Source organism: Protomyctophum bolini (assembly GCF_963924005.1).
Source record: "Protomyctophum bolini genome assembly, chromosome: 11".
NCBI classification, from domain to species: Eukaryota; Metazoa; Chordata; class Actinopteri; order Myctophiformes; family Myctophidae; genus Protomyctophum; species Protomyctophum bolini.
The window spans coordinates 32170079-32195309 of NC_137872.1; the positions used below are offsets into that span (position 1 = coordinate 32170079).

General features: G+C 40.4%; 4 protein-coding genes across 5 annotated transcripts in view; 2 read left to right on the forward strand and 2 right to left on the reverse strand.

Annotated features, from left to right (window-relative positions):
* The window catches only part of ttyh3a (tweety family member 3a), a 33412-nt gene extending 29912 nt beyond the window's left edge, over positions 1 to 3500 (reverse strand). The window contains exon 1 of the mRNA XM_080776352.1: positions 2554 to 3500. Coding sequence (XP_080632478.1) covers positions 2554 to 2679 — 126 coding nt within the window. The 5' untranslated portion in view covers positions 2680 to 3500. The remainder of the gene's footprint in view (positions 1 to 2553) is intronic.
* Positions 3501 to 4602: 1102 nt separating this feature from the next.
* Positions 4603 to 15301, forward strand: snx8a (sorting nexin 8a). Its single transcript, XM_080776599.1, has 13 exons — positions 4603 to 4656; positions 5979 to 6106; positions 7370 to 7499; positions 9001 to 9191; positions 9442 to 9562; positions 9887 to 10023; positions 10106 to 10186; positions 10282 to 10442; positions 11240 to 11369; positions 11471 to 11539; positions 12525 to 12674; positions 14056 to 14205; positions 14589 to 15301. The coding sequence occupies exons 1-13, from the start codon at positions 4620 to 4622 to the stop codon at positions 14667 to 14669; spliced, it is 1566 nt and encodes a 521-aa protein (XP_080632725.1). The 5' UTR covers positions 4603 to 4619; the 3' UTR covers positions 14670 to 15301.
* A 332-nt stretch (positions 15302 to 15633) lies between these two features.
* Positions 15634 to 19636, reverse strand: nudt1 (nudix (nucleoside diphosphate linked moiety X)-type motif 1). Of its 2 annotated transcripts, none has more exons than XM_080776600.1 (4): positions 19452 to 19636; positions 19162 to 19309; positions 17842 to 17987; positions 15634 to 16948 (listed from the first exon to the last, which is right to left on the reverse strand). In XM_080776600.1, exons 2-4 carry the CDS (start codon positions 19302 to 19304, stop codon positions 16776 to 16778), a joined length of 462 nt encoding a protein of 153 aa, XP_080632726.1. In that variant the 5' UTR covers positions 19305 to 19309; positions 19452 to 19636; the 3' UTR covers positions 15634 to 16775. The 2 variants fall into 2 exon arrangements, with proteins under 2 accessions (XP_080632726.1, XP_080632727.1); XM_080776601.1 differs by having other exon boundaries at positions 19431 to 19636.
* A 2089-nt stretch (positions 19637 to 21725) lies between these two features.
* mrm2 (mitochondrial rRNA methyltransferase 2) lies at positions 21726 to 24715 on the forward strand. The gene is made up of 2 exons (XM_080776879.1): positions 21726 to 22171; positions 23597 to 24715. The coding sequence occupies exons 1-2, from the start codon at positions 21868 to 21870 to the stop codon at positions 24028 to 24030; spliced, it is 738 nt and encodes a 245-aa protein (XP_080633005.1). The 5' UTR covers positions 21726 to 21867; the 3' UTR covers positions 24031 to 24715.
* The last annotated feature ends 516 nt before the right edge of the window (positions 24716 to 25231 follow it).

The following is a 25231-nucleotide window of genomic DNA, read 5'->3' on the forward strand; positions in this document are numbered from 1 at the left end:
AATGTAGTGCGGATGATGTGGCTTCATTCATGAGATTCTTTTTTATGAGAACAGAGCTTTTCGCCTGTCCCCTGAAAGTATAAACCATCACACTTCATCGCTTTAAGTCATAAAACAGAAACACATTTGACCATGAAATGATGAGGGAAGTAAAGTCAAGGGTCTGAAAGTTGCGTCATACAATAAAGTCTATACAACATATTGTTTTAGTTACTCATACCACCATTGTTCTTATGAAGCATATTGCTCTTATGAAGTATTTATGAACGATTTGAGCGATTGTTTTGTGAAAATATGTGTGCATTTTATGCGGTTGATTCGTGCAGCTTCGTACACAAACTACACACATAACTCAAGATTGGACAGGGAGGACACCGTTATTACAAACATTTGAAATTAAATATACCTGTCTTTTCTTGTTATAGTAAAGGCTTTGTAAAAATGCTTCAAACATGTTAATGGGCAAGAACAACTAATTTGCGTACAGTATATTAATTAGGCCTTTCCTTTGTGCATACAAAGTATGGAGCTAATTTTAGATGCTGGACTTCTCCATGTTGACGTCTCAAAGAAAGGAAAGCAAAAGGCCTTTGTCTTCTGAAGACATTTGGGGAGAAAGAAACCGTAATGAAAATTAATAGAGTAATTTGAATTGTAAAAAAGTAATGCAATTTGCAGGTTCCATGGCGTCATGTGATTATCCTAATTCTCCAGAAGAGTTTCGAAGTTTGTAGCAGAGTAATGACAGCAATGGGTAGACCACACTTATTACATACAATATTTAGGTCAGGGTGTTATGATCTACTATAGAATAACTATAACAGATTACTGCACTTCCACAGACATTTCCGAATTCAAATGTTGCTAGTTACTATGTCACAAAAACATAGTGCTTTGTGTTGTTGTACTCAGTTGGACTCAGAGGGGGTTACAAATCTTTCCCCCAAAACCTCTGCCCAACATATGCTGCTGAGTGCTGACTGTCAAACAAAGCATGTACTACTTGCCCTTCGTTTTGCAGTCATGACTCACCATTTCCCCATTTCCAAGAAACAAACAAGGAAGGAAGAAATGTGTGAAACAGATCACTTTTAGTTACTAACCATGACCCTGTCCACTTGATTGATTGGGGAGTATTGCACATGCTTAGTGTCTCACTGGTAACATCAGGTTCAGAATCAGATGCTTTGCAAAAAGGCCAGTCTCTGTGTTAAAAGACCATTTGGGGGGAAATCCCCTTTTTTGACTAGCCACAGCAGGTCTCATTGCTCATTCCGAGTGCTGGCTGAAACTACACAGTAAAATCCTGAATGTTAATTTAACAGAGTGTGCAAATGTTTGTACACTGGTGATTTACAGTGTAGCCTCCTATAATCTCTTCCAGTGACACATGGCTCCAGACTAACATTTTAGTTGGTTGAACTGGTGTGCAAACTTTTTGATATAGGTGCACCAACATATACACAACCTATAGACAGACCTGCTGAAGACAAGTGAATGCAAGATGCACCCAATTATTTTTGGCACTGGAAAGATATTCGAGTGCATGTGTGTGGCAGTGCGCCCAAACTGGGTATCCATGCACTGGAGCCCAGTGAAGAAAAACACACTGAAAGTGTGTGCGTCGTCATCACACATAAAAGACCTCCGACTCATGACTTTGCAGTCATCTTACACCTGCCTTCATGTGTAATAAAGGCCCTGCAAGTACTAGGCTACTACCCCACACAGCTGTTGAATTCTTGATTTATTGCATTCCTAGAAGTCAAGTTACTTCACTTTACCCCAGACAGAACACATGAGTTGGAAGAAATAGACAATGTGACCGACCTCTAGTGAACAGGGTCATCAGGGTGAAATGGGCTACGAATTTCACGTACCATCATTGTACCGATAACTTCCTCCAGGTTAATAAAAAGTTAATCGTCACTGATTTGCAAGAGCAGTTCAAAATTCACACATTAGCCATAATATGTGGAATGAATGATTTAATTATATTTGCTTACAAGGTGAAAATGTACAACTTTTTTGAGTAAATTGGCTAACCCCACAGCAGGGAGGGGTGACTGATATATCCAACAATGCATGCCAGAAGCCAGCTGGTCAGGTTGAATTCGAGGCCAGACACATGCAGAATTGCAGATGATGACAAATGGAACAGTAATGGACCATTTGGTTACATTTGTACTTGCACTGTGTGAATTAAATTATCACTGAGGATTTTACAGTGTAAAACAGAGATCTCTGGTCGTCATCATGGGGCAGAAGCCAGAATTGTGATTAGAGATCTCCATTAGACCTACACTATTGATTGAATACTTTAACAGTTTGCAGAAAAAAGAACAGGAAAGTACAGTTCAATCTTGCTTACTAGTGTAAATCGCCCTGGATTAAGTGTGTCTGCTAAATGCCTACATTGTAATACAAGGTCTGCTAAGACGATGTATAACCCAAGAAAGCACTATATGGCCAATTGTTTCCATTGGGGTCCTTCACGTTCAATTAATCTGACATGGTAAACGTTTATTTTATTATGAACTTGATAACTGTTACCTCTTGATAGGCCGGATCCTCTGGTCGAAAGTCACTGCTCGTCTGTTCGAACTTGATGTTGAAATGAGGCAGTCTGTGGAGCATGTTCACCCACCATGGTGGGGTATAGATGGCCACCGCTGCCATGTCAGCTGTGGTGCCAAAGTGTCTCTCAGTAAACAACAAGCGAGGTGTGAGGAGAAGACAGCTGAATCCACCTCATAAAGTCTCTATCCAGCAGGATTTGGGGGGGTTTAAAAAGAAAATCCCCGAACTTCTTTTATCTCATAATAATAACGGTTACATCCGTGCTCTGCAGCCAGCAGCACATCCCCAAACACCCCAGAGCCAGGCGTTGCTTCGGGTGCCAATCAATATCACTTCCTCATTCAAACGCAGCGTATAATAATGTTAGACCTCGTCCTGGTCCGTCGTACATGTTCAACAACAAACCATAGGTTGTCACACAGCTTTAATACACCTTGACAAAACGTCACCTTATTAGCTAAACCTGCTAATTTTAAGCTTAGCAATGCAGGAGGAGGAGGGAGGAAGCTAATTTGCTAAGCAGCGGTCAACTTGCCTGGTCCCCAGAGACTATAGTCCTCCAGACCAGACACAAACTGGCCCTTTGTTTGTTTGGAGAACAGAAACTACCGAGTGTCCATTTGATATAGATGTCATGAAGCAGAAACAGGAGCAGTCTGTTGGGTTTCTTCTGGTCAGCTAGCATCCAGCAGCTACGTTACGTTAGCATGTTGCTGGCTGGTTTAGATGATCCAATCCAAGTCTCTTTTGTTCCACTTTGACATCTCTTCGTCCTCCGTTCGTTGTGTGTGTGACACCGAATAAATAAAATGCCCGCCTGCCTGTAGGCTTTATTTATGACGACGTTGGTTTGGTTTATTCCTGAATTCTTCGGTTCCTCCGCTCTACTGACAACAAGCTCTCAACAACACACGCTCCTGTGTCTCACAAACATCATAAACACCGTTTAGAATAGATGGAGGAGAGATTGGAAGCCTAAACTCATTTGTACTCCGTGGTGCGACGGTGTCGCTCGCCTAAAAGGATGGATCGCGCGCCATCTAGAGGCCACTCGAAGCTCCTGCATTGATCACTGTCAAAGTAGCTTTCTAGATTGATTGGAGTAGATACTTTTACACATATTTAAATGTGAGATTTTTTTGTTGTATACTATTTAAATAGTTTTGAGGAAAAATGCTGCTATTTGTCCCAAAATTACTTCAAACGATTGCTGCTATTCGTTTCAAAAAGCATAATTAAAAAAAAAAAAAAAGCAACTAACCTAGATATAAAACTTCCCCCATTTTCAACTGTTTTATTATATTTAACTTGCTTTGGCAATGTAAACGTATTTGTTGTCATGCCAATAAAGCTCATTTGAATTTAATTTATTTGATTGATTGAATACTATATTAACAGCTTGCAGAAAAAAGCACAGGAAAGTTGCAGTTCAATAACCCAAGAAAGCACTTTATGGCTTGTTTCCATTGGGGTCCTTCATATTCAATTCATCTGAACATTTAAGGACACACAAACAACAGTACTATGCAAAAACATAATTAAAACGTTTAGAAATGGAAAATAAATGTACAGAGTAGACGGTACAGTAAAGGGTGGACCCATGGTGGAGTGGAAACGAAGCAGAAACGTGCACTTGCAGTTCTGAAAACAGCTGTCTTGTTTTATTGAAAATAGATGTAGGGCCCACAATTAAGCTCACCGCGATACGCTGAGCTTCAGATCTGCACGAGCGACACTGTCATACGAACGAAATATAATTCTGGTTCAGGTTTGGTTTACTATTTACTTTAAATAAATAATAATACAAAAATGAAATTCACAATGAATACAAAGCATTACAGTTGTAACAGATGTTGGTATTTGGCAACAACCGTAACATACAACAGTACTGTGCTACGCAGTGTCTTGAATCGTTGTTGCCATGGACTTTGTCCAGGGTTCGCTACAACTTTAAGAACTGAATTCCCCCGGTTTGTTTTTTTTCTCCCTTCCCTTGCTCGTTTCTTCAGGAAATCACATGGAGGTGCTCTGGTGCTCACATGACGATCACAACTATGGCAGGAGAGATCACCGAAGGTAATGTTGTGTTTTCACCTCGAACGACAGCACTACACTTTGAGTCTTTGACTTGACTTTACTGAACTTATTAACTTTAAGCATATTTTGCCAGTCCTCTTGCTCTTAACGTAATCGTTTGTTTGTTTTACTAGAATCATGTTTGTGTGGGGATGTCCGCAGATGTGGTGATGTAACGAACGAACGGGAACGAAAGCCGTGACAGCTTTTCTTTTTGGGTACATTACGTTGGGAATCGGTTGGTCCACGGTCCTTACCTCAGTACCTTTTACCATTGGTTCGCGGGTCCCTCAAAAGTCAAAACGCAAATTATAATCGATGCAGTCGAACTTGGTCGTGGGGATTGAGTCACCTGTTGTGCTTTTCTATAAGACTATTAAAAAAATGCAAATTAGTAGGCTATAGGACCCTATATGTGGCATACTTGAATGGATTTCTATTGTACATCGTGTTATGGGACAATTAAGTCCTTGAAATGTTGGTGCAGGAACGATCACTTAAAAAAATATAGAACTGTGATTCACAGTTCTATCTTTTTAAATAATGTATTGTGATTGAGTATCAGGAATCAGGATCACAGTTGAGGTTCAGTCATTATGATTATGTAATAATGTAGCCTATTGTAGGCGCTACTGTGATTATTAAGTATCTGGATCTGGATGATCACAGTTGAGGTGCTGGCTTCATTTAATTTACTGTGATATATCAGGATCACAGAGTTGAGGTTCTTCTATCTTTCTTTCTGATGAATTGCAATTGGTGGACCCTGTTGTAAACAAGTGTAGTGCTTTATCATGCTGTTGTCCACAGTAAGAGTTTTTGTTTTGACTTTTGCTTTTGTTTTGAAATGTACTTCTGCATACTGTTAATACAAATTTCAATCAATCAATCTTCATTTAATTCACTGTGATTAAGGGCATACATTATGCAATCTATGCATTGATTTGAGGCTATAGTGGTGAATCATTTGGTTTGGTGAATCATTTGATTTAGTTGTCAGTGGATATTGCTGTGGACAGCCTATATTTCAGATAATATTCATGTACCACTCGGTTGTAAGTCACAGTTACAATTTAGGCATTTAGCAGACGCTCTTCATCCAGAGCGACTTACAGTAAGCAAGAACACATGGTAATACTTCAAATACATAGAAATAGTCATTTAGGATCATAAGTAGACTAAGAACCTAACATCCGTCTAACAGTAGAATATCTGTACAATGAGCAACATTTGCTGTACTTGAGCAACATTTTCTCAAGTAGCCTACAGTTGAGCAAATGTTGATGGTGTCTGTCTAATAGGTGTTATTGTTCCTCTCTCAGGATCAGTTCCCTCGTACTACAGGGAAGTGTACGAGGCGGTCCGCTGTAGGGCAGAGGAGAGAGTTCAGGTTGAGGTTTTCCATCGGTTGCTGGACAGGACAGAGCTCCACAAGGCTGTTCTAAGCCAGGTGAGGAGAGTAGGGGGGCCTAGGGGCCCTGTTTTTGTCAGTGCCTTATCCCTAACCATCTTTGTCTTTTTTTGTTTGAAAAGATTGAAAATCATTTTTGAATAGTTCAAATAGCCCACAATGTGTCGATGTAGACCGGCTAGTTGAACAATTGCAAATTGTTTTTCAAAATAGTAAAAAAAAAAAAAGAAAAAAAAGAAAGGCAAATAAGTCAATAAAGCAAATAGGGATATGGGGTAATCCTGGCAAAAAGAGCGCCCTAGATCTGCAAAGTAAAATTCCATGTAACTCTGAGAAAAATAGCCTTACTGGCCCATGTACTGTACACTCTGAGGGTGAACTTTTGTCCAATCTCAGAAATACAATTTGATTACATTATATTAGCCTTTGGTCATCAGGCAGAGGCTTTGAGCCACTACAGCTTCATGTGCTTAAAGGACCATTCCACCCATTTTCAACATATCCACGTAATTGGTCCTCAGACTCCTCACTAATGCTCAATATACGAATGGCACCATTTCTGTGTACCCGGTACTTGAGGGTTGTGGACAGTTCAGGTTTTGGTAATTTCAAACAAGATTTAAATTATTTTATTATTTTGTATTCATTTGAAAACTAGAAAGCCTGCAGACTATTAGTCACTGGTAGGCGGGTTTCTGAACTGTCCACTGCCCTACTCTGAGACACAGACCGAGTAGGCAATTATAATGAGTGTTTGTGATATGATATAGGTTAGGTTGAAATAAGATGGGTTGAAAATGGGTGGCAAAGTGTGTTTTTATGAGGTAGTATAGATAACATGCAGTTATGCTGGCTGCTGATATAAAGTCAGTGCAAACTTTGTGAACCCTATGACATGTGACCTGAAATGACATGGGTATTGAAAACCTGTCAACCATTATTTTGTCTTTTTTGGTTTTTCCTTTAAAACATATATATATAATTGTTTGCCTTCTGTACTTGTATATAGTAATGCTATATCATACTGTGATATAGGCTAACAACACTGTACAATGGCTTTATCAAATTGGCCAGGATTAAAACTTTAACCTTGTCTATGGAAATACCTCAGAAAACGTGTAATTCAGCTGTCGCTCGTGGTCAAGTTGGATTCCCGCATTGTGTTTGTCGGATTTTGTAGCATATCATTGTTGTTGTAGTATGGACCAGCCTTTTTTCTACTCCGGAATGTAAGCCACAGTTGAATTTAGCCTTTGGATTTTAAAAAATGTGACCTTTATGACATATTATGTTTTTTTCCAGATTGCTGAGCATGTTGATTTCAGTGATGGATTCCTAAGCAAGTTGTCCCTCTATAAAGCACTAGCTTTGATTGCTCTTGCTCAGCAAGGAAAGCAGCCAAGTCCCAAACTGTTAGAGAACTGCATACAAGGTAGGTGGAAATGTGTTAATGATAGTACTACTGCAGTAAATGTATTGCTTAATGAGTAGCCTTGAATTCTTCAGTGTGTCTAAGGGCAACTTTAGCTTCCTGTAAAGGCCTCTGTCTTCATAAGAAAGTCTGAGTCAATTGGCTCAGAAATGTCTCATTTACAGTTTATTGTGACACACCTACTGTACATATAACCTCTGAGTTGTAGTGACTGGGGGATTAGTTGGCCCTGCTGCTTGTCATCTTAAAATGTATATTGTTTTTGACTACATAGACTTTTATCTTGCTCTTTATAGTTTTGTATACATGCTTGACCTCTTAAAATGGAATAGTTTACATAAAGTAAGTAAAAGAAGAGAAAGGAATAATGTATACCAAGATGGCATGAAGTAGTCAAATGTCATAATTTCAGTATTTATAACTCTATTTTCAACAATAAACAATGAAGGCGATCAAAAGCAGACCAGTTTTCTGTGAAAATAATTTCTTCACTCAGCATAGTCTGTTTCTTGCACTAGTGTTGTTCTTTTACCAGAACTCTAGTGGGAAAGATGAGAGGGAAGGGTTTCATGGTTTTCAATGGGTTGCCATTTATGCTGGCCTGAGACTAGCTCCGTTTCCAACATACTATGATTATTTAAGGCCTTCTATGTTATTTCAGGTGTTGCCAATATGGCAGCTGACTGCATACTATGAAACTGGTGTGTCACGTCTGCTAGTTTGCCATTTGACACAGAACGTTTACATTCTGTTCATGATTTCTCTGGAATGTGAGAGAAGTAGTAAAATTGCTGATCACATGAATTATAGCCACAACATGAAGTGGGCACCACTGGTTTGTACTGGCTATAGTGACTGGATTTTGGAGAAGTGATTTCAACACAACCACTACACTATTAAAGGACCACTTCACCACTTTTCAACCTATCTTCATTCATCTCACTAATGATCATGAAAAAATGGTGCAATTTTATTCCTACTCGGTCTGTGTCTCATAGGAGGGCTGTGGGCAGTTCAGAAACTGTCCTCCAGTGACATCATTGATGGGGAATACAAGCAAATAGAAACTGCAGGCTTTCTAGTCCTGAAAAGTTGCAATGCGAAAATGGAAGCCATCGTTCTCACGATAATGAAAATCTAAACATTTTTGTTAAAAAAAATCTGCCTAATGATGATGTCACTGGAGGACGGTTTCTAAACTGCCCACACAGCCCTCCTATGAGACACAGACTGTGTAGTGGTCCTTTAAGAGTGAAAATCGCGCCAATGAAACGGCTGTAAATATTAGCAGAAGATCGCCGACTGATGATCTGTTTTGATTTAGATTTAATTGGTACGGGAGAAATCAGGACACAGTGATCCAACCTGCCGTCCCTATTTTGGGGCATTTAATTACAGACTAAATGTTATTTTCTTTTTCTTTCAAGTAGATCAGCTTTTGGCCAAAAAGATCTGCAGCCAGTCGGGGCTCTAATTAGCGGTTGGTTTTTGCATTTGATAGAGTTGCCAAAGCCCCAGCTGGGAGAGCCCAAAGACTTGTGTGCATTGAGGATGCAGCCAGCTCAGGAGGATCCACTGACGGTGTCCCAGACACTGGACAAGCTGCTGGCCAGGGACACGGTCAAGGTGGAGCTCATCCCAGAGAAGAAAGGCCTGTTTCTCAAACACGTGGAGTACCAGATCACTAGCCAGGCAAGGGATTTAATAATAACGTGAACATAACAAATATGGTCAGTTGGTCACTTACAATTAGCCTGGCATGGCCAGCCTCATAGTGGGGATTTACTGAAGATTATGAGTCTGGCCGCGCCAGGCTAACTTACAATGTCCATGGCCTGGAAATGGTCTGTGATTTATTTTGTGCCCACATTATAGAATATTTCTGCATTGAAAACACAATTTTAACATGTTTATTTTTATTTTTTGTATATATTCTTTTTAGTATTTCAAGATCTCTGTTTACAGACGCTACAGTGATTTTGATGTCTTCCATGAGCTTTTGATTCAGAGATTTGCCTACAGAATGGTGCCTGCTCTGCCACCTAAAAGAATGTTGAAAGGAGGTACTTTACACTTGTGTGTGTTTTATAATTTATGCTATTATGCTCCTTCATTTCCGTGATCACACCTCTGTGTTTTCTTTTTTACATTCATAACTACTGTATCCCTGTATTATTTCCTGTTGCCTTGGAAAGCTAGCTGAAGTATTTTAAAATGTTTTTAAAAATGGTAAAAGATAAAAAAGTTTAGGGGTAAGATAGGGCCTGGAAGTTTCCTACTTTTGGTGGTCAGAATCATATTAAGTGCTGCAATATGGTGTGCTTTGTTATGCCACATGCCTTTCCACTGCATTGGGTTTCAAGTTGAGCTTTTATATCTGTCCACAGTCTTGACCTCTGTCTCGGAGCGAGATTTCATAGAGGGGAGACGACGTGCTCTTTGCCGGTTCCTTAACTTGGTAGCAAGACACCCATTCTTCTTTGAAGATGAGCTGGTCAAGACTTTCCTCACCTTTAATGGCTCGGTAAGGTGGCTTTTTCTTACACTACCTTTTAAAATGTTTTTTTTGTGTGATGATCGGCCCACTCACCACTTTCTCCATACAGGATGTTCAGCCTAAACTACGCGATGCTTACAAGAAAATGGGCGATGAATTCATGACCAACAGGATAGCGACTCAGGCAAAGGTTTGCCCGCATTTGTTTCACAGGAGAAGGCAATGCATTATTTCCAACAAAATGTGTTTGCGGTTTCAGTTTCACTAACTTCATGTATTTTGTAGGAGTATCTCCCGGCTGACATTCAGGCTCAGTTCTCGGCAAGCAGAGAGTTGATTAGAAATATACACAACAGCTTCCACAAGCTGCGAGACAGATCTGAGAGAATGGCTGAGCGCTCAAAAGAGAATGCAACTGATCTACTCATGTTTGGCAGAGAACTCAGGTATTTTACTGTTTGCATGTACTGTAATATTTTTCTACAGTAGAATTACCTTACCCATACCCACCCAGTCAGTAATTGCAAGGTTTCTCACTTCTGCATTCCTTCACACATTCTAAATGAAGGAGTGGTATATGCTATCAAAATATGTAAAACCTATTCCTATTCAAGACGTTCCCTCTGTAAGTGACCACTAGTGCATACAGCAGCCTACCTAATGATACTGTTCAGGGGAAAGAACAGTACTTTGGAATTATATATATCAACTAGTATATTTGAACACACAAGGAATTTGACCTGGTGAGGTTGGTGCATTTGAATAAATAGAGATACAGTCGGCATTCAAATATTACAATATTTAGATAAGAGATACAATTATTTAAAGATAAACTAAACAAATCCCAGTAACTGTGAACAAGGAAAGACCTAAGAACTTATCCAAGTTTTCTCTTTCTCTGTAGTCCAAAGACTACAGAGAGTCTGTGGCCTGTAGCCAGACCACAGACTTAATTTATACCATTTATTACCATACCATTTTTTATCTCTGGGACGTCTAAATGGTAAAATCCTGTTTTTTGTTTTGTTTTTGTGCCTTTATTTGATAGTGTACAGTAAGTTGACAGGAAATGGGGGGAGAAAGATTGGGAGTAACGCGCAGCAAAGGTCGTCGGGATCGGTAGTCAAAATCGCGACACGGTGTCTGGATTAGCAGCCTACGTACCCGGGCCATAACATCCTGTGTTAAACTATTGAGAGTGGTACAGTGTCACAGACCGCTCTAACGGTCCATGATGTTTCAGCACGTTGGGTACAGATGACTCGTCCATCCCTTCCCTGTCCTCTGCGCCGTGCTCCTGGGGTACACTGCGTCGGTCTTTGAAAGGCCTGTCTGTGGAGTTCGCTTTGCTATCTGACAAAGCTGCACAACAGGTACAAAGCACGACCCTTCACGCCTGTCACCCTAATCTACTGTACCATAGCCCCCTTTTTGGAACTGTTTCTGAGACTTTTCCTAATACCTTTCCTTACAGGGCAGAAGGGAAGAAGATGATGTTGTGGAAAAACTGAATATTTTCCTAGATCTTCTTCAGTCATACAGAGTGAGTGGCTGTTAAATCTTTTGTTGTTTTTTATTTCTTCAATCGGAGTACAAAAACACAAACATATCGTCTGGTACATGGTACGTTAAAAAAACCCAATAACCAACCACAGCTAACCACACAGAACATCTAGTCACAGACATACCCCATCATGATCACTGTGTCCTGCTTATACTGTAAGCAAAATGCCCTACTTTGTTGTTTTGATCCTTCATACAGATGTGGCAAAACATCCTTCATACAGATGTGGCAAAACACAAGGGGCCCGATTCACTAAGCTGTTTTACACCAATATTTCGGGTGAAAAGGAATTTCCCAAACTTCCCACGTTAGTAGTCTAGAATAAGGCATTTCATATGACCTATAGCAAGCTTTGGTCCCATGTAAGTCTGCATCCGAACAGAGTTGAGAAAGAGCAGCCCTCCGCAAAATTCACAGAAATATGTTGATTTAATTATACCTCACATCATAGGCTAGCTCAGTGGCCTTGTGCTACCTCGAATTTCTGTATGGTATGATGGCAAAAAAAGAGTGCCTGGGTGTGTAACTCTGAGAGTGTACATTTGTACTAATTAATGAAAGGAAGGGATCTGAGTCACGTGACTGGACGCCCGGGATGCACCATATAGCGGCACACTTCCGCCCAGCAGCGAATGAGGCGTCTAAGTTTCTATAGGGAAGCGGCCCGGAAGTAGGAAGAGTTATTCTGTGTGCATAGAGCCCATTAGAATTGTTAAAGGGGCACTCCTACATCCAGCTTTTAGTTACCGTCCACAAACCTCGTCTTAGACAAACATTAAGTTCCCATTGACAATGAATGGAGAGTTTTACGTCGTAGTGTCATGATGATGTACAATGATAAGATCGCCCCTCACTTCACACAGATGTAATTTCTTTTTTCTGTACAAATGCAATCACGGTGTAATTTCACCCTCAAATCTATTGGCAACAGTTCCTGAGTTTGAGTGTTTTGTTGTTTTCCTAGGATCTGTGCGAGCGGCATGAGAAGGGGGTGCTCCATGAACACCAGAGAGCTCTGCAGAAGTACAGCGTGATGAAGAGGCAGATGATGAGTGCCACGGTGCAGCCCAAGGAACAGGTGTCCGTGGAACAGCTGGAGTCTCGCATCGTCCAGGTTGGTGTTTTATCATAGTTTAGCTGGATTTTATCCAACGGAATTAAATTATAAAGTGTTGCATATATAGTGTTGCAATGTGCTAACTCAAAACAATGTTTGCATTAGAAAGTTAGATGCACTTTCTTCCCTTCTGGCTGTGCTTTCTATGATGACTGTGATGATGTTGTAAAGGCTAATTAGTGTGGTTGCCCACAGGCAACCAGCACTCTTGTAATTGTAACACTTTATTCCACTTATTCCATAGTTTATTCCACTAGTCTTTATTTTGACGCACTACTCCTCCCTCAGTTTTGACTGTACACACTTGAGCCATATGTCAAATTGACCGGAAAAATCGGGAATCGATGGCGTGTACTTTGCTAAGAGAAATGTTGTATAGTTTAATTGATATGAATTTATTAGTGAATTAAATTATCCCATTGACTTCAATGGAAAAATGCAAAAAATCACATTCAAGTATTTTTCCCTCTGAGACTGTAAGCACTATAGTTACAAAACTTGGAGGAATATTTCCTAATTATCACTAAAATTAATTAAAAATATATATTTTTAGGTCGGCCTCATGGTGGCGCTATAACAGCCCACTTTACCTTTTGGCTCATAACTCTTGAACCGTATGTCGTAAAATCAAAATTATTTTTTCCCTGGATTCCTTGGGTCATGACGCATCTCCCCATATAGGCCACGCCCATGTCCGCCATGATGGATTTTCCGCCATTTTGAATTTTGTCCAAAACACACTTTTTGCTTTTCCTCCTACAGATTTTGTCCAAATCTCACAAAAATCTGTACACGTGATCTCTGGACCCATCCGATTAAAACAGATTTGCAGATTTTCGGTAGTGCGTATCGTTCGGCCGTAATCGTCTTCCGAAGTCAGTAGGAGGGGCCTATATCACGAAAAATGCCATAAATCACAAACGGAATGTCCAATCCATCCCAAATTTGAATCACATGTCCGGGGTGGTTCGTTCAACCGAGTTCCAAAAGCAATTCCATTTTCATCCATAGGGGGCGCCGCAAACGCGATAAATGTAACCGTTTGTCGGAAAACCAGAATTTCGGGGGTTAAATCCCCTCCGAATTACTTACACACGATCTAAGGTGTGACTTGAAACTGTAACAGGCTGGCAATATCAGTGGGAGGGGTATATATATGTAAGCCACTGCGGCAACCACACTCTGCAATTTTTTAAAATTGCGACCTCTCCGAGGTTGTCTAGTTCTATTTAGTAGTGTGACCATGTTGTATGTCAAAAAAAATTGACAATGTTTTCAGTTGAAAGTCTTCATCATGACATGGACATTCATATATAAATTAGGGTAAAGGCTGTGTTCATGACGAATCTAATCTGTTTTATTCCCCCTTCTGTTACAGCAAGAGAACGCAATTCAGACCATGGAATTAAGAAACTACTTTTCTCTCTTCTGCCTTCACCAAGAGACACAGCTTATCTTCACGTACCTCCCTATCACATCTCATATTCTGGGGGCTTTTGTCAACTCTCAGGTCCAAGGACACAGAGAGGTCAGACTATTACTAGAACTATCATTTTGTACAGAATATTTAAAGCTTCATGAAAGAAATAATGTGTTTCCCCTACAGTATATGCATGATTGTGTGGAGGCCCTGCATGATTGTGTGGGGGGCCCCCACACAATCATGACCAGCCACTACAGTATGATCTTTAGTACGCGGCTGCGAATAGGCCAAAACAAGGAAAATAAAAGACCACAAAAGAATGTGTGAAAGCTCCCCCCCCCCCCACACTATCATGTTCTGGCTAGGGGAAACACTGAGACTTATTTTAAAACATGCACGTAAATCTAAAAGCTTACCTTTCAGTTGTGGTCTGACTGGGCTTTCTTACATGTCACTTATGAGGTACCTGATCTCTGTTCTTTGTCCAGATGGGTGAAGTGTGGAATGATCTTCAGCCAAAGCTTGGGTGTCTCTTTGGTGCTAATAATGGAATGAAACCCCCCTACTGAAGCTCAAGTGAATAACCGGATGCAAGAGAGAAATCACCCCCCACCCCACCTTGTGACAGTGATGAGGACACATACTGACAAGTATTTTGCTCTCTGAGCTACAGGAAGATGTGGAATGCACAAAATACATTCACAAAATTGCCTTTTAGTATGACAGGATAATTGTGAATGTAGATGATCTGCCACTATCGGTGCTCGTAGTTGATCAAGAGCCACACTAAATGGAAGGGATATTGCATAAAGGCTATTCAGTTGTGGTCAACAATCTGTTGGATCTAGTTGTTGAGATGAAGCTAATGAGTTGCAAAATTGGACCACTGAACATTCAATACTCAGACATAGAAAGAAAATGAGTGTGTCTGCAGAAGTGAAGGAGAACATCATATTTGTGGGCTTAACTGATATCTTGAACCATGTTCATATAGCTGAAATACTGTAAGAGGAACAGAAGATCTCATACTGTTTTTTATTAAGGGATTGATACTCTTAAGTATCATGTACGTTTTTCAAACCTGTTAAGAATTCTAGGATTTATTTCTGAATAACTGTAGACCAGTATATTTTTGATACAGATGTTTTTCTTTCTCTTTTTTGTTCATAAATATAGGGGCATTTTTCTTGTATATACAGTATATCTTTGTGGAGAACTGCTATTCTTCTAACCAATGCAGCTTTGTGTACTCTGTGTGCTTTTACAGTCAGTGTTAGGACATTCCCTGACTAAATTATTTTCTTGAGTGTAAAGTTCATACTAAAATTATTTCATAAGCTGTTTTTAAATTTAAGAGTTAAAATATTCCATTACAACTGGCAAGAGTTTCAGAATCCTTCAAATAAGATGTAGTTTTATGTTGATTTTGTGGTGGTAATAACACTAAACTATTGATTTGCAGTACCAAAGACGGAACATAATGCCAATTGCCAACTGAATCATGATTTTACAGATGTTTCTTTTTTTCTGCTCAACTTTATTATGTGACCACCAGGATTGTTTTCAATTTCAGGGAGTTACCTGACAAGAATCAAGACTGGTATTGCACATTTATTTTTGTAGATGTATTCTAGGACTTTGGTAGAGAGAAAAGGACATATTGTAATTTGTAACAGGAGTCAGATTTACAGACAGAGGGTAGAAGGACATACACAGGTCATCAGGCACTCATCCTGGGATGTAATTATACGGTCACCTGCAGGTATGCCACTAATGTACATGGGTTGCACACCGAAAATACCTGATCTACAAGTTCACAACACGTTTGAGTGTGACACATTGTGGGCTGGTAGGTAGAGCTGCCATTGTCGATGTGTGTAACAAATCAGGCTTGTCTTTTACTCTAATTGAAATTAGCCTAATTTATTATATACCTAGTCCATACCATTTCTTTTTGGCAAGTGACACCATTGTATGATGGATTCTGAAGTACTGTAATTAAGCTTTTATAAGCTAAACTGTTTTTTTAAGTAGTAAGTCTGTTGAGAGAATGATTTTATTGAGTTGAAATACTGTAAGGGATGGCATCAAAAGTTATGTAAATTGAATTATTTCTTTGAATAGAGATGCAAGGGCAACAGCACTCCACATTGTGTCTCCACAAAATATTTTATTGACAAACTTAATATATAACAAAATTACCTTTTGCAAAACATTTGGATTCAAGTACATTAGATGTGCACACTTAAACACAGTAGGGGTGTACAATTAGGAATCCAATTAAATTGTCTCCTATATTGTAAATATGGGTATAATAAACAATGCTTTTTTAAAACCTGTTAAGCTGTTAAATCAGCTATGTTAAAAAAAACATTTTGTGGCCTTCATTTTGAGGTCATACAAAGTATGACGTAATATGTGAAAACATTTTCAGTTTTGGGGGAACCAACATTAAAACATGAAAAATAAATGTGCACACTTTCCAAGAACCAACGTTATGACATTTTATATTTATACACAGTAAACACAAGGCTCTGATAAGACCGCAGGGCTTGGTTACCTCTTCCTGCAAATGCCACTGAACAAGAAATAGCGAGCTGATGGATTTCTTCAGTATGTTTTTGTTTTGTCTCCGTTGTGACTAACAGTTCTGCAGACCTTCAGTGTGTGATCGCTCATAGCTCCGCCACTTCCTCCAGTTTGTGGCTGAGCATCAAGTCGTGACCCTGGAACTTGAAATGGCCACTAAATTTCTTCTTCTCTAGCATGAATGGAAACCAGAGATGGTCGTCGGCCCACATTTGACTGAAAGGTATTTTGTCACACTCGAACCACTGAGGCTTCATCTCTACAAACAAACGGAAAAGAAATTAGTTGAACTCTGAGGAGTTCTAAAGCATCTCCCTTCGCTATCTTCATTTACATTTGAATGAAAACACTGATGGTTTTCCCATTAGATATACTGTGGTAAACGTAACCACTCAAACCTTCGTTGAGTGGAGTCCTCCAGGGGTCTACTAGGTCCCCTACTTGTTCCCTCTACACCAGAGGTTTTAAACTGGTGGTCCGTGACCATGCATTTGGTGAAGTTTTTTTTCTTTCTCAACCACTAGTCGCGGCGTCATGTCCAGTGGGTGTACTGCTTGTACATCAAGCTGCCTCACGTTAAGGAAACTGGAGATAGGCTCCTGCCCTGGCCCCCTATGGGCCTCAGTCATGGCTCGGCAAGGCTTAGTAGATTAGTGGTTCTCATCCTTTAAGCTCTGGACCACTACCATATTTCAGTTAAATGACTATTAAAGGCTTGATTTAATTAGCTCTGCGTAGTACCCAACACAACAGTGAATGTTGATTCTTATTAGTCAGGGTGGTGGTCCCTGGTTTACAATCAGTTAAACCCCTGCTCTACACCAAAGATATTTAGACCAGGTAATTTGGGGGAATGTTTGCCCCTCAACTGGAATGCTAGGTTTCAAGTGTTTTTTTTCAGACTGGGCAATATATCGATATTGTGATATGAGATTTGGGATTTCGAAAAATTGCATATTTGGCAAAAGTGTTGTCTTATCCTGGTTTTAAAGGCTGCATTACTAGTGATGTAATTTTTACTTGCTTGACTGCTAGCTGTGCTATTATTTGCCTTGTTTGATTAGCTTTTTCCATATTGACCAGCGCTAGCTTCTTTTACACACACAATGTGGTCTCTATTGATTCAAAATTGTGGTGTATTGGAACTCATACCATCGGATTCAACTGGCTCGCCGTTGTAGCTGTCAGCTCTGAACACATGGACATCAAGCAGGTCTTTTTCTCCAACAAATTCAAATTTTATATTTCCGACCTTCTCGAGAACGTCTACCGTGAGACCACTTTCCTCAAGTAGTTCCCTGTGAATGGAGAGAACATGTTCAACATTACAGTGGAGCTCAGAACAAAAGAAAATCATCACACTTTACTTGATGTTTTTCCAGATGATCATTCTGCATGCTGCCCCTTGGTAATGTCAGCCAGTGTTATAAAGACGATAGTAGAAATTACAACATGGTAATGTCACCGAACTATAACACGTCAAATCAACAGATGGATGACAAACCAATGAATACTAATAAACAGCAAAGAACTGACTCGTCGTCACACCACACTTTCAATGAGCCCATGTGCAGTTTGCTCAAAGGGTTCTGTCAAAAGCATTTTAACATTGATCCAAAACGCCTCATTTGACCAAATCGGATTAAAGCAATTACCGACACAGCATAATTTCATCCTCGAAATTAACTAGTGGAATTCACCCTGAAACACCTCAAAGAACAATAATGCCAACTCATGCAAACCAGAACATTGGAATGCACTATTTCCTCTACATGCGTACTGATTGATTAAAGTGCAATATAGGCCTATCACTGATTGGCTTCCCTACTCATACTCTCTGCTCACATGATGCAGAGAGTCATAAATAGAACCCATTTTCAACCAATTAAAGTGCAATAATTGCACTTTAATTGGTTGAAAATGGGATCTATTCAGTGTGTATTTTTTCCCTTACACTGTCTATATTATTGGATGCTGCTACAGGTAGAATTTCAGTAGTCCTGTCATTTGGCCTGATTTGTGTGGATCAAGATAGGTTGCGGTGCATTAGTGGATGGCGAGCTGCAGGGTCATTGGGTGTGAAACAGATGTCAACCATAAGGCTGAGCGCGGTGACCCTACTCACCCTCTGGTACTCAACCTGCGGGTAGGGATCCCCAGGGGGGTCACCACATATATACACACACACACATGATATACATTGCATTGTGCCCTGACCACCTAAAATTTGACCCTGTGGTCTTGCCCCTAGATTTGTTTTGGTAAAGAAGGTATTCTACTTTCAAGTTTCACTCCTTGGCACACACACACACACACACACACACACACACACACACACACACACACACACACAGTTTTAAGTTCATATGAGCAATATACAGCCTATATCAAATAAACATGGAAAGAAATAAATATAAATAGATATTTGGTCGTTTACTAGCATAAACATTACTGGTGATCAACTTCACTTACCGCCTTGCAGCCTCTTCAATCGACTCTCCTGGTTCGACTTTACCTCCAAAGCCATTCCATTTCCCTTTTCCAAAACCTCTCTTCTTCATGCCCAGCAACACTCTCCCCGGTTGGACCACCAGCACCAGAGTTAGCTGCTTCATCGCACCTGGGGAAAGATTCAAGAAGTGATGGGAAGGACAGTAAGGACTATACAATACATATACTTTGTAACTGACGAAAGTAAGAATTAAGAGTTAAATTGTAATAACATTGATATGCAACATTACATCAATATTAAGAAATATTACTAGTTGAACTGATGAAAACAATCCAAAGTGCTGGTTCAATCCCCGGCCAGTGTCGAGACGCTCTGACACACAGCGTTCACACAGCAGCCTCGTGAGTCGTGTGAGTGAGAACTGAGAGCCACAAGACGCACTGAGACGCAAACTATGTGGATGGGTCTACTCGCAACGTTCACCACGGTTTTCGAGTCCAGTCCTTGTTCTAAAGATCAGCGAAAACGTGTCACCTTGAAATGTGCTCGGTCTGGAACCGTCCAAATGTGAAGTAGCAACCAGGGTTGCCATGTCTGCTTATTATAAGCGACTTGTCTTTGGGCTTGTTTGTTTCTTAAAGGACCACTTCACCACTTTTCAACCTACTTCATATAATTCACCATTTGTCAGCCTTCGGATTGACCAACCATTAGGCTCTTTCTGCCTTGTTTCACCCTGGTTCAGGCCTTGTTTATGTTGAATTTTCTAAAACATTTGTGAAAAAACTAAAAACAAACATGATATGCCCAGTTATGCTGCACCTGTGATATTCCTTTTTACTGACACCAAGTTTAAAATAGGAATTGAATGCAAAACACCTTATTTCAATGGTAGTGGATGGAGAGAGAGATTTGGAGAGAAAGGATTTTTGTCCAACCACGAAACGGCAACTAATGTGCGAAGAGGGGCACAACCACGGGCTTGACAAAGGGTGAATTGGTCCTCACTAATGTTCATGATAAAATGCCACATTTTGTATCTACTCTGTGTGTCTCATGGGAGGGCTGTGGGCAGTTCAAAAACCAGTTGCTTGGATTAAAATGTTGACTGGGCCAATTAGCATCGCGACCACACAACTGGTTTTGCCGACTTGGGGGTCATTTAAAACAAAGGTGGCTTGCTGTGCTTGGTGTGATTTTGTCCAAAATTTGGACACGTTGGCTACAACAGAAATGTGCATGCCAATGTCACTCCGAGGTGAGGTGGAAACGTAAGTCTGGTGACGCAAAGTTTACTGCCAATATAGCCTAGGCTATGCCAATCTTTTGTTGTTTTTCTTGTTTTTTCGCCCCAGTATTTCAGAAGCTAGACTGGGCAAGATCTCTGGTGCTTGTACCCGAGTGGCCCAAATGGACACTACGCTTCTGTCAGAAACCCATCCACCAGTGACATCATCATCGATGGTGATGTGTTAATACCGTGAGAGAGTTATCTGATAGTCCACTAATCAGGCTGTATAAGTCATGGAATCATAAGATCTGGCATATTTTATTGCCCGGGATACTTATTCCAAAATGAATGGTTATGTGATATGCATATGAACAGCAAAGACATAGATGAAAGCAAAGCGTGATGTAACCTGTTACATCACGAATCAGATTTGATCATATCAGTCCGGTCGGGGCACCCCTTGAAGCGCAGGCCAGAGGGGTTGTCTGTCCTGGAGAATTCTGACGTGTCTCTACTTTTTCAGACACTATATAGAAATCTTTCTGTCCCTCTGTGACCTTGCTTGAGCACAGCTAGGGTGCACACTCTTATGAGTAATGGTAACTGCTTAAAAGGTCTACTTTATCCCAACAATGGGTAATCCAAGCTAATAGAAACGGCAGGCTTTATATTCCTGAAAAGTTGCAATGCGATAATACAAATCTAAATATACAGATAATATATATAAATAATCTGCCTAACGATGATGTCACTGGTGGACGGGTTTCTGAACTACCCACAGCCCTCCTATGAGACAGGTTGGTATTTTATCATGAACATTAGTGAGGACCAATTATATGGTGAAGTGCTTATTTTGGGCTTATTTCCTAAATAATGTCGATCCTACCCCCAATGTCCACAGTCCATGGACCCCCACCTGCCCCATCATGGGTAGATGAATGAAACGATGCATATTGCAAAGACACGTTGTTAGTTGATTTGGAGCAACTACATGCATAATTGCGTCTTTAAATTGCAACGTCATGTCCCTGGCTTCCATTGACAATGAATGGTACACTGCATCGTTTAGTCTGCCAGTGTGAACTGTGAACGCAACATAACAAAAAAAGTGACGTCATCTCCAGTCTACAACCTAATTTGGCAGAGTATGACGTCACTCCTCTCTATATAACATCACCTGTTGGTTAGGCCCAAATGGCCAATACATTTATTGTGGATGATTGTGCATATTATACTACATAGCTTTTTTCTTTTATGGCTTTTTCCCCGTAAACGTTGTTGCTTATTTCTCTCGCAGAATCTGGCAACGCTGGTAGGAACCTAATGTCAGTGCTTTCTTTTTAGCACGGGGAACGTAAACACTCACCGCCCTCTTCCAATGTGTTATGCTCCCAGTGTTCATTCATGGACATAATACGAATTAAACGCATGTTGCGATCGACACAGACGCAGCTTGTGTACACACGATGAAAGATTGTCATCATAAACGCGAATAATGTGGCGTCCATCATCCGTTCAGAGGAGATATCTGCACACCACGCTGTGTCTCGTGAAAAAGATTCCGCACAACTTGAAAGGCAAGAGCACGACCGATCAACGTTGGCTGGCGCGGCAGCTCAACGACCCCTTTGTGAAGGCGTCCCAGGACAACAATTTCCGATGCAGAAGCGCCTTCAAGCTGCTGGAGATAGACGAGCAGTTCAAGATATTGAGACCCGGCCACAGCGTCTTGGACTGCGGCGCTGCGCCGGGGGCATGGAGTCAGGTGGCGGCTCAGAAGGTCAACTCGGCAGGGACAAGTGAGTGACCTCCATGATTACAAAACAAAAAGGAAAAAAACCTTCTATTTGTCCCAAATTTACTAAAAATTAAGGCTTTATACCCTATAACCTATAATAACATGCATATAACGACGCGTGTTACATAGCTCTGTTTACAAAATACTGTACCCCCTACAACTGTATGCTTCCCCATTTTCAACTGTTATGTGTCACTGTGTCTGTCAGGCTATAGGTATCTCCCAATATTCTGATAGTTAGTGCAGTGGTTCAGCATGTAAGGGTCAAACCGAGTCAAACTAAATGTAATCCCACAACTCCTTGAATTTCCAAGTGCTTGTCATGCCCCTCCCATGTAGGACAGAGTCCCTCTCCCTGCTTATTATGAGCTTTTAGGCTCTTGTCATCAGTGGTGTAAACTGTAAAGTAACTAATTACATACTGTATTAGGTTGAGGTATCTGTAGTTTACTTGAGTATTTCCAATGTCCAATACGTTTACTTCAACTCCACCATCTCGGATCAAAATATTGTACTTTTGCTCCACTACATTTATTTGAAAACGTTAATTACTAGTTTCTTTGATTATTAATACAAAACATACATTTCATACTTTATCCACTTCAGCCGTATATACATTTCAGCCATTTGAAAATAGCCGATCTACAAGCTTGTAGATCAGCTATTTTCAAATGATGTTTATACTTTTGAAAACAAATGGAACATTCTGCATAACGAGTACTTTCTACTTTTGGTACTTTAGGTACATTTTGATACCAATACTTTCGTATTTTTACTCAAGTAAACTTTGAATTCTGGACGTTTACTTGTAACAGAGTATTTCTACATTGCAGTATTGATACTTTTACTTAAGTAAAACAATTGAGGACGTTTTCCACCACTGCTTGTCATGCAACCAGTAGGCGTCCTACCCGATACCATCGACTACGTTTCCCATTGGAAGAGTAGGGAGGCCACTTCCATTCCAACGACTGCAGAAACTTTCTGTTTCTTTCTATGTCAGTGGTGCTCAACCTTTTTCATGTCAAGGACCCCCAGAATTGTGTATTTGACCAGCATCTGAAAATATGTAGTTCCGGGGATCCCCCAGAAAGAAAGATTTGAGTTAAAAATATTTGCTCTGAAAGAATAAATATTCAAAGATTTGCGCCGCATTTTCAAAAAATAAATGAAAAAATAGCAGATCTACAAGCTCGTAGCGTGGCCCTCAGTGCCGCGCTATACGAGCTTGTAGATCTGCTATTTTTCAATAGCTAAAGTATAACATAATGCTTAAAACACCAAAAGGGGTTCTGGATTGCAACTTATTCTCTGCGAGTACAGTACAGTATATAGTAGAAATGGGGGGAAAAAGGTCTAATGAAGCCACAGCTAACATTTTGGTGATTGTTTTGTTTTATCTCCCCCCCCCCCGGGCCCTCCCCAGATCCAGAGTTGCCCTGTGGTGCAGTTGTCGGGGTCGACATCCTTCCACACATTGCGCCTCTGGACGGTGTGCACTTCCTGTCCAATCATGACATCACCGACCCCGCTACACATGCCAAGCTAAAGGAACTTCTTCCTAATGGCCAGGCGCACGTCATCCTGAGTGACATGGCGCATAACGCCAGTGGTTTCAAAGAGCTGGACCATGAGAGACTCATCTACATGTGTCTGTCTTTGGTCGACTTGGCTGAAAAGATCTTACACCCTGGGGGCTCCCTGGTTTGTAAATACTGGGACGGGGCTCTTGCGCACACGCTGAGAGATAAACTGTGTCGTGCTTTTAGCAGTGTGAGAACATTGAAGCCGAAAGCCAGTAGAAAGGAATCTTCTGAGCTGTATTTCCTTGCTAGAATGTACAAAACCCAAATAAAATGACTGTAGTTTTACTAGTTTTCACATTGTTTTTACTTTGGGCGTCTGCTTTGGATAAAACACTGAGCTCTAGGCAAAATACATTGCAGTGGAGCGATTTGGCTTTGTACAATGTTGATTTTACCTCAAAATTCACAACTTACAATTGTCCCAACAGACAAGCAATCCAAAATATCCTGAGGGCAATGAAACTATTCTGTAAAAATATTTTCAGTTCTGTCAAGAAAAGAAAAGACCAGCAGATGGCACTCTTTAGGCATCAGTAGGACAGCTCTGAAGCTATAGGAAAATCAGTATGGCCTGGTTCAATGCTTTGAGGGTTTGTGTAAACACAAGCATTGAAGACGAAAAAGTGTGGAAGCAAATTGTGTGCCGGAATGACAATTGTGATGATTTGATTGGTTGAGCACGGAATGTGATGTATGACGATAAGAACGCCCCTCACTTTGCACAAGTGTGATTTGAGGGGCGCTATTCCCTCCTATGTCCAGCCTTTAGTGTGTGTATAAGCACAAACTTTGTCCTAACACAAACATTAAATGCCATTGATAATGAATGGCTAGTTTGACATCATTGTCCCATGCACAAACATTAAATGCCATTGAGCCAGTTTTGAGTGTTTGTGTAACCACAAACATTACGTAAATTGTAATTGGCCGGAATGAGATGATGAATGATGATGTACTCACTTCACACGGTGTGATTTTTATTTACTTCTAAACAGTTGATGCAATATCAAATTCAAGATTCAGCCTGTGTCATATTCCTGAAAAACACAATGAGTTTGAGTTGTGATAATTCAATCTGGTATTTGTTTTAGCAGGAGAGTGTCGTTTACCAAACCTGGTTGTGTTAATAATTTGCACTGCCAGTCAAGTAGAAATATATAATCATTCTCATTAAGAGCTTATAAAGGGGAAACTGAATGCACAAAGGAATCGCGTACAGCATGACTAATGAAAAACAAGAAGCTTTGCTTCTGCTGATTATAGAAGAGAGAGGTCTTATTTGGAGTAATTCCTGTTCAGTAGACTGCTCCCATCTGACATTCCCTTTTTAGTCAGTGAGCTGAATACTCTGGGAATGGCTTTTACTTTAGTTTTTCTTCATTGGGGCCTTTTAATGCTTCATCTGATTCTATTCTGATCAGAGTTTGAAACTGCTGTTGGTTATGAATTAAATAGAACTCCATCAGAGCCAATAA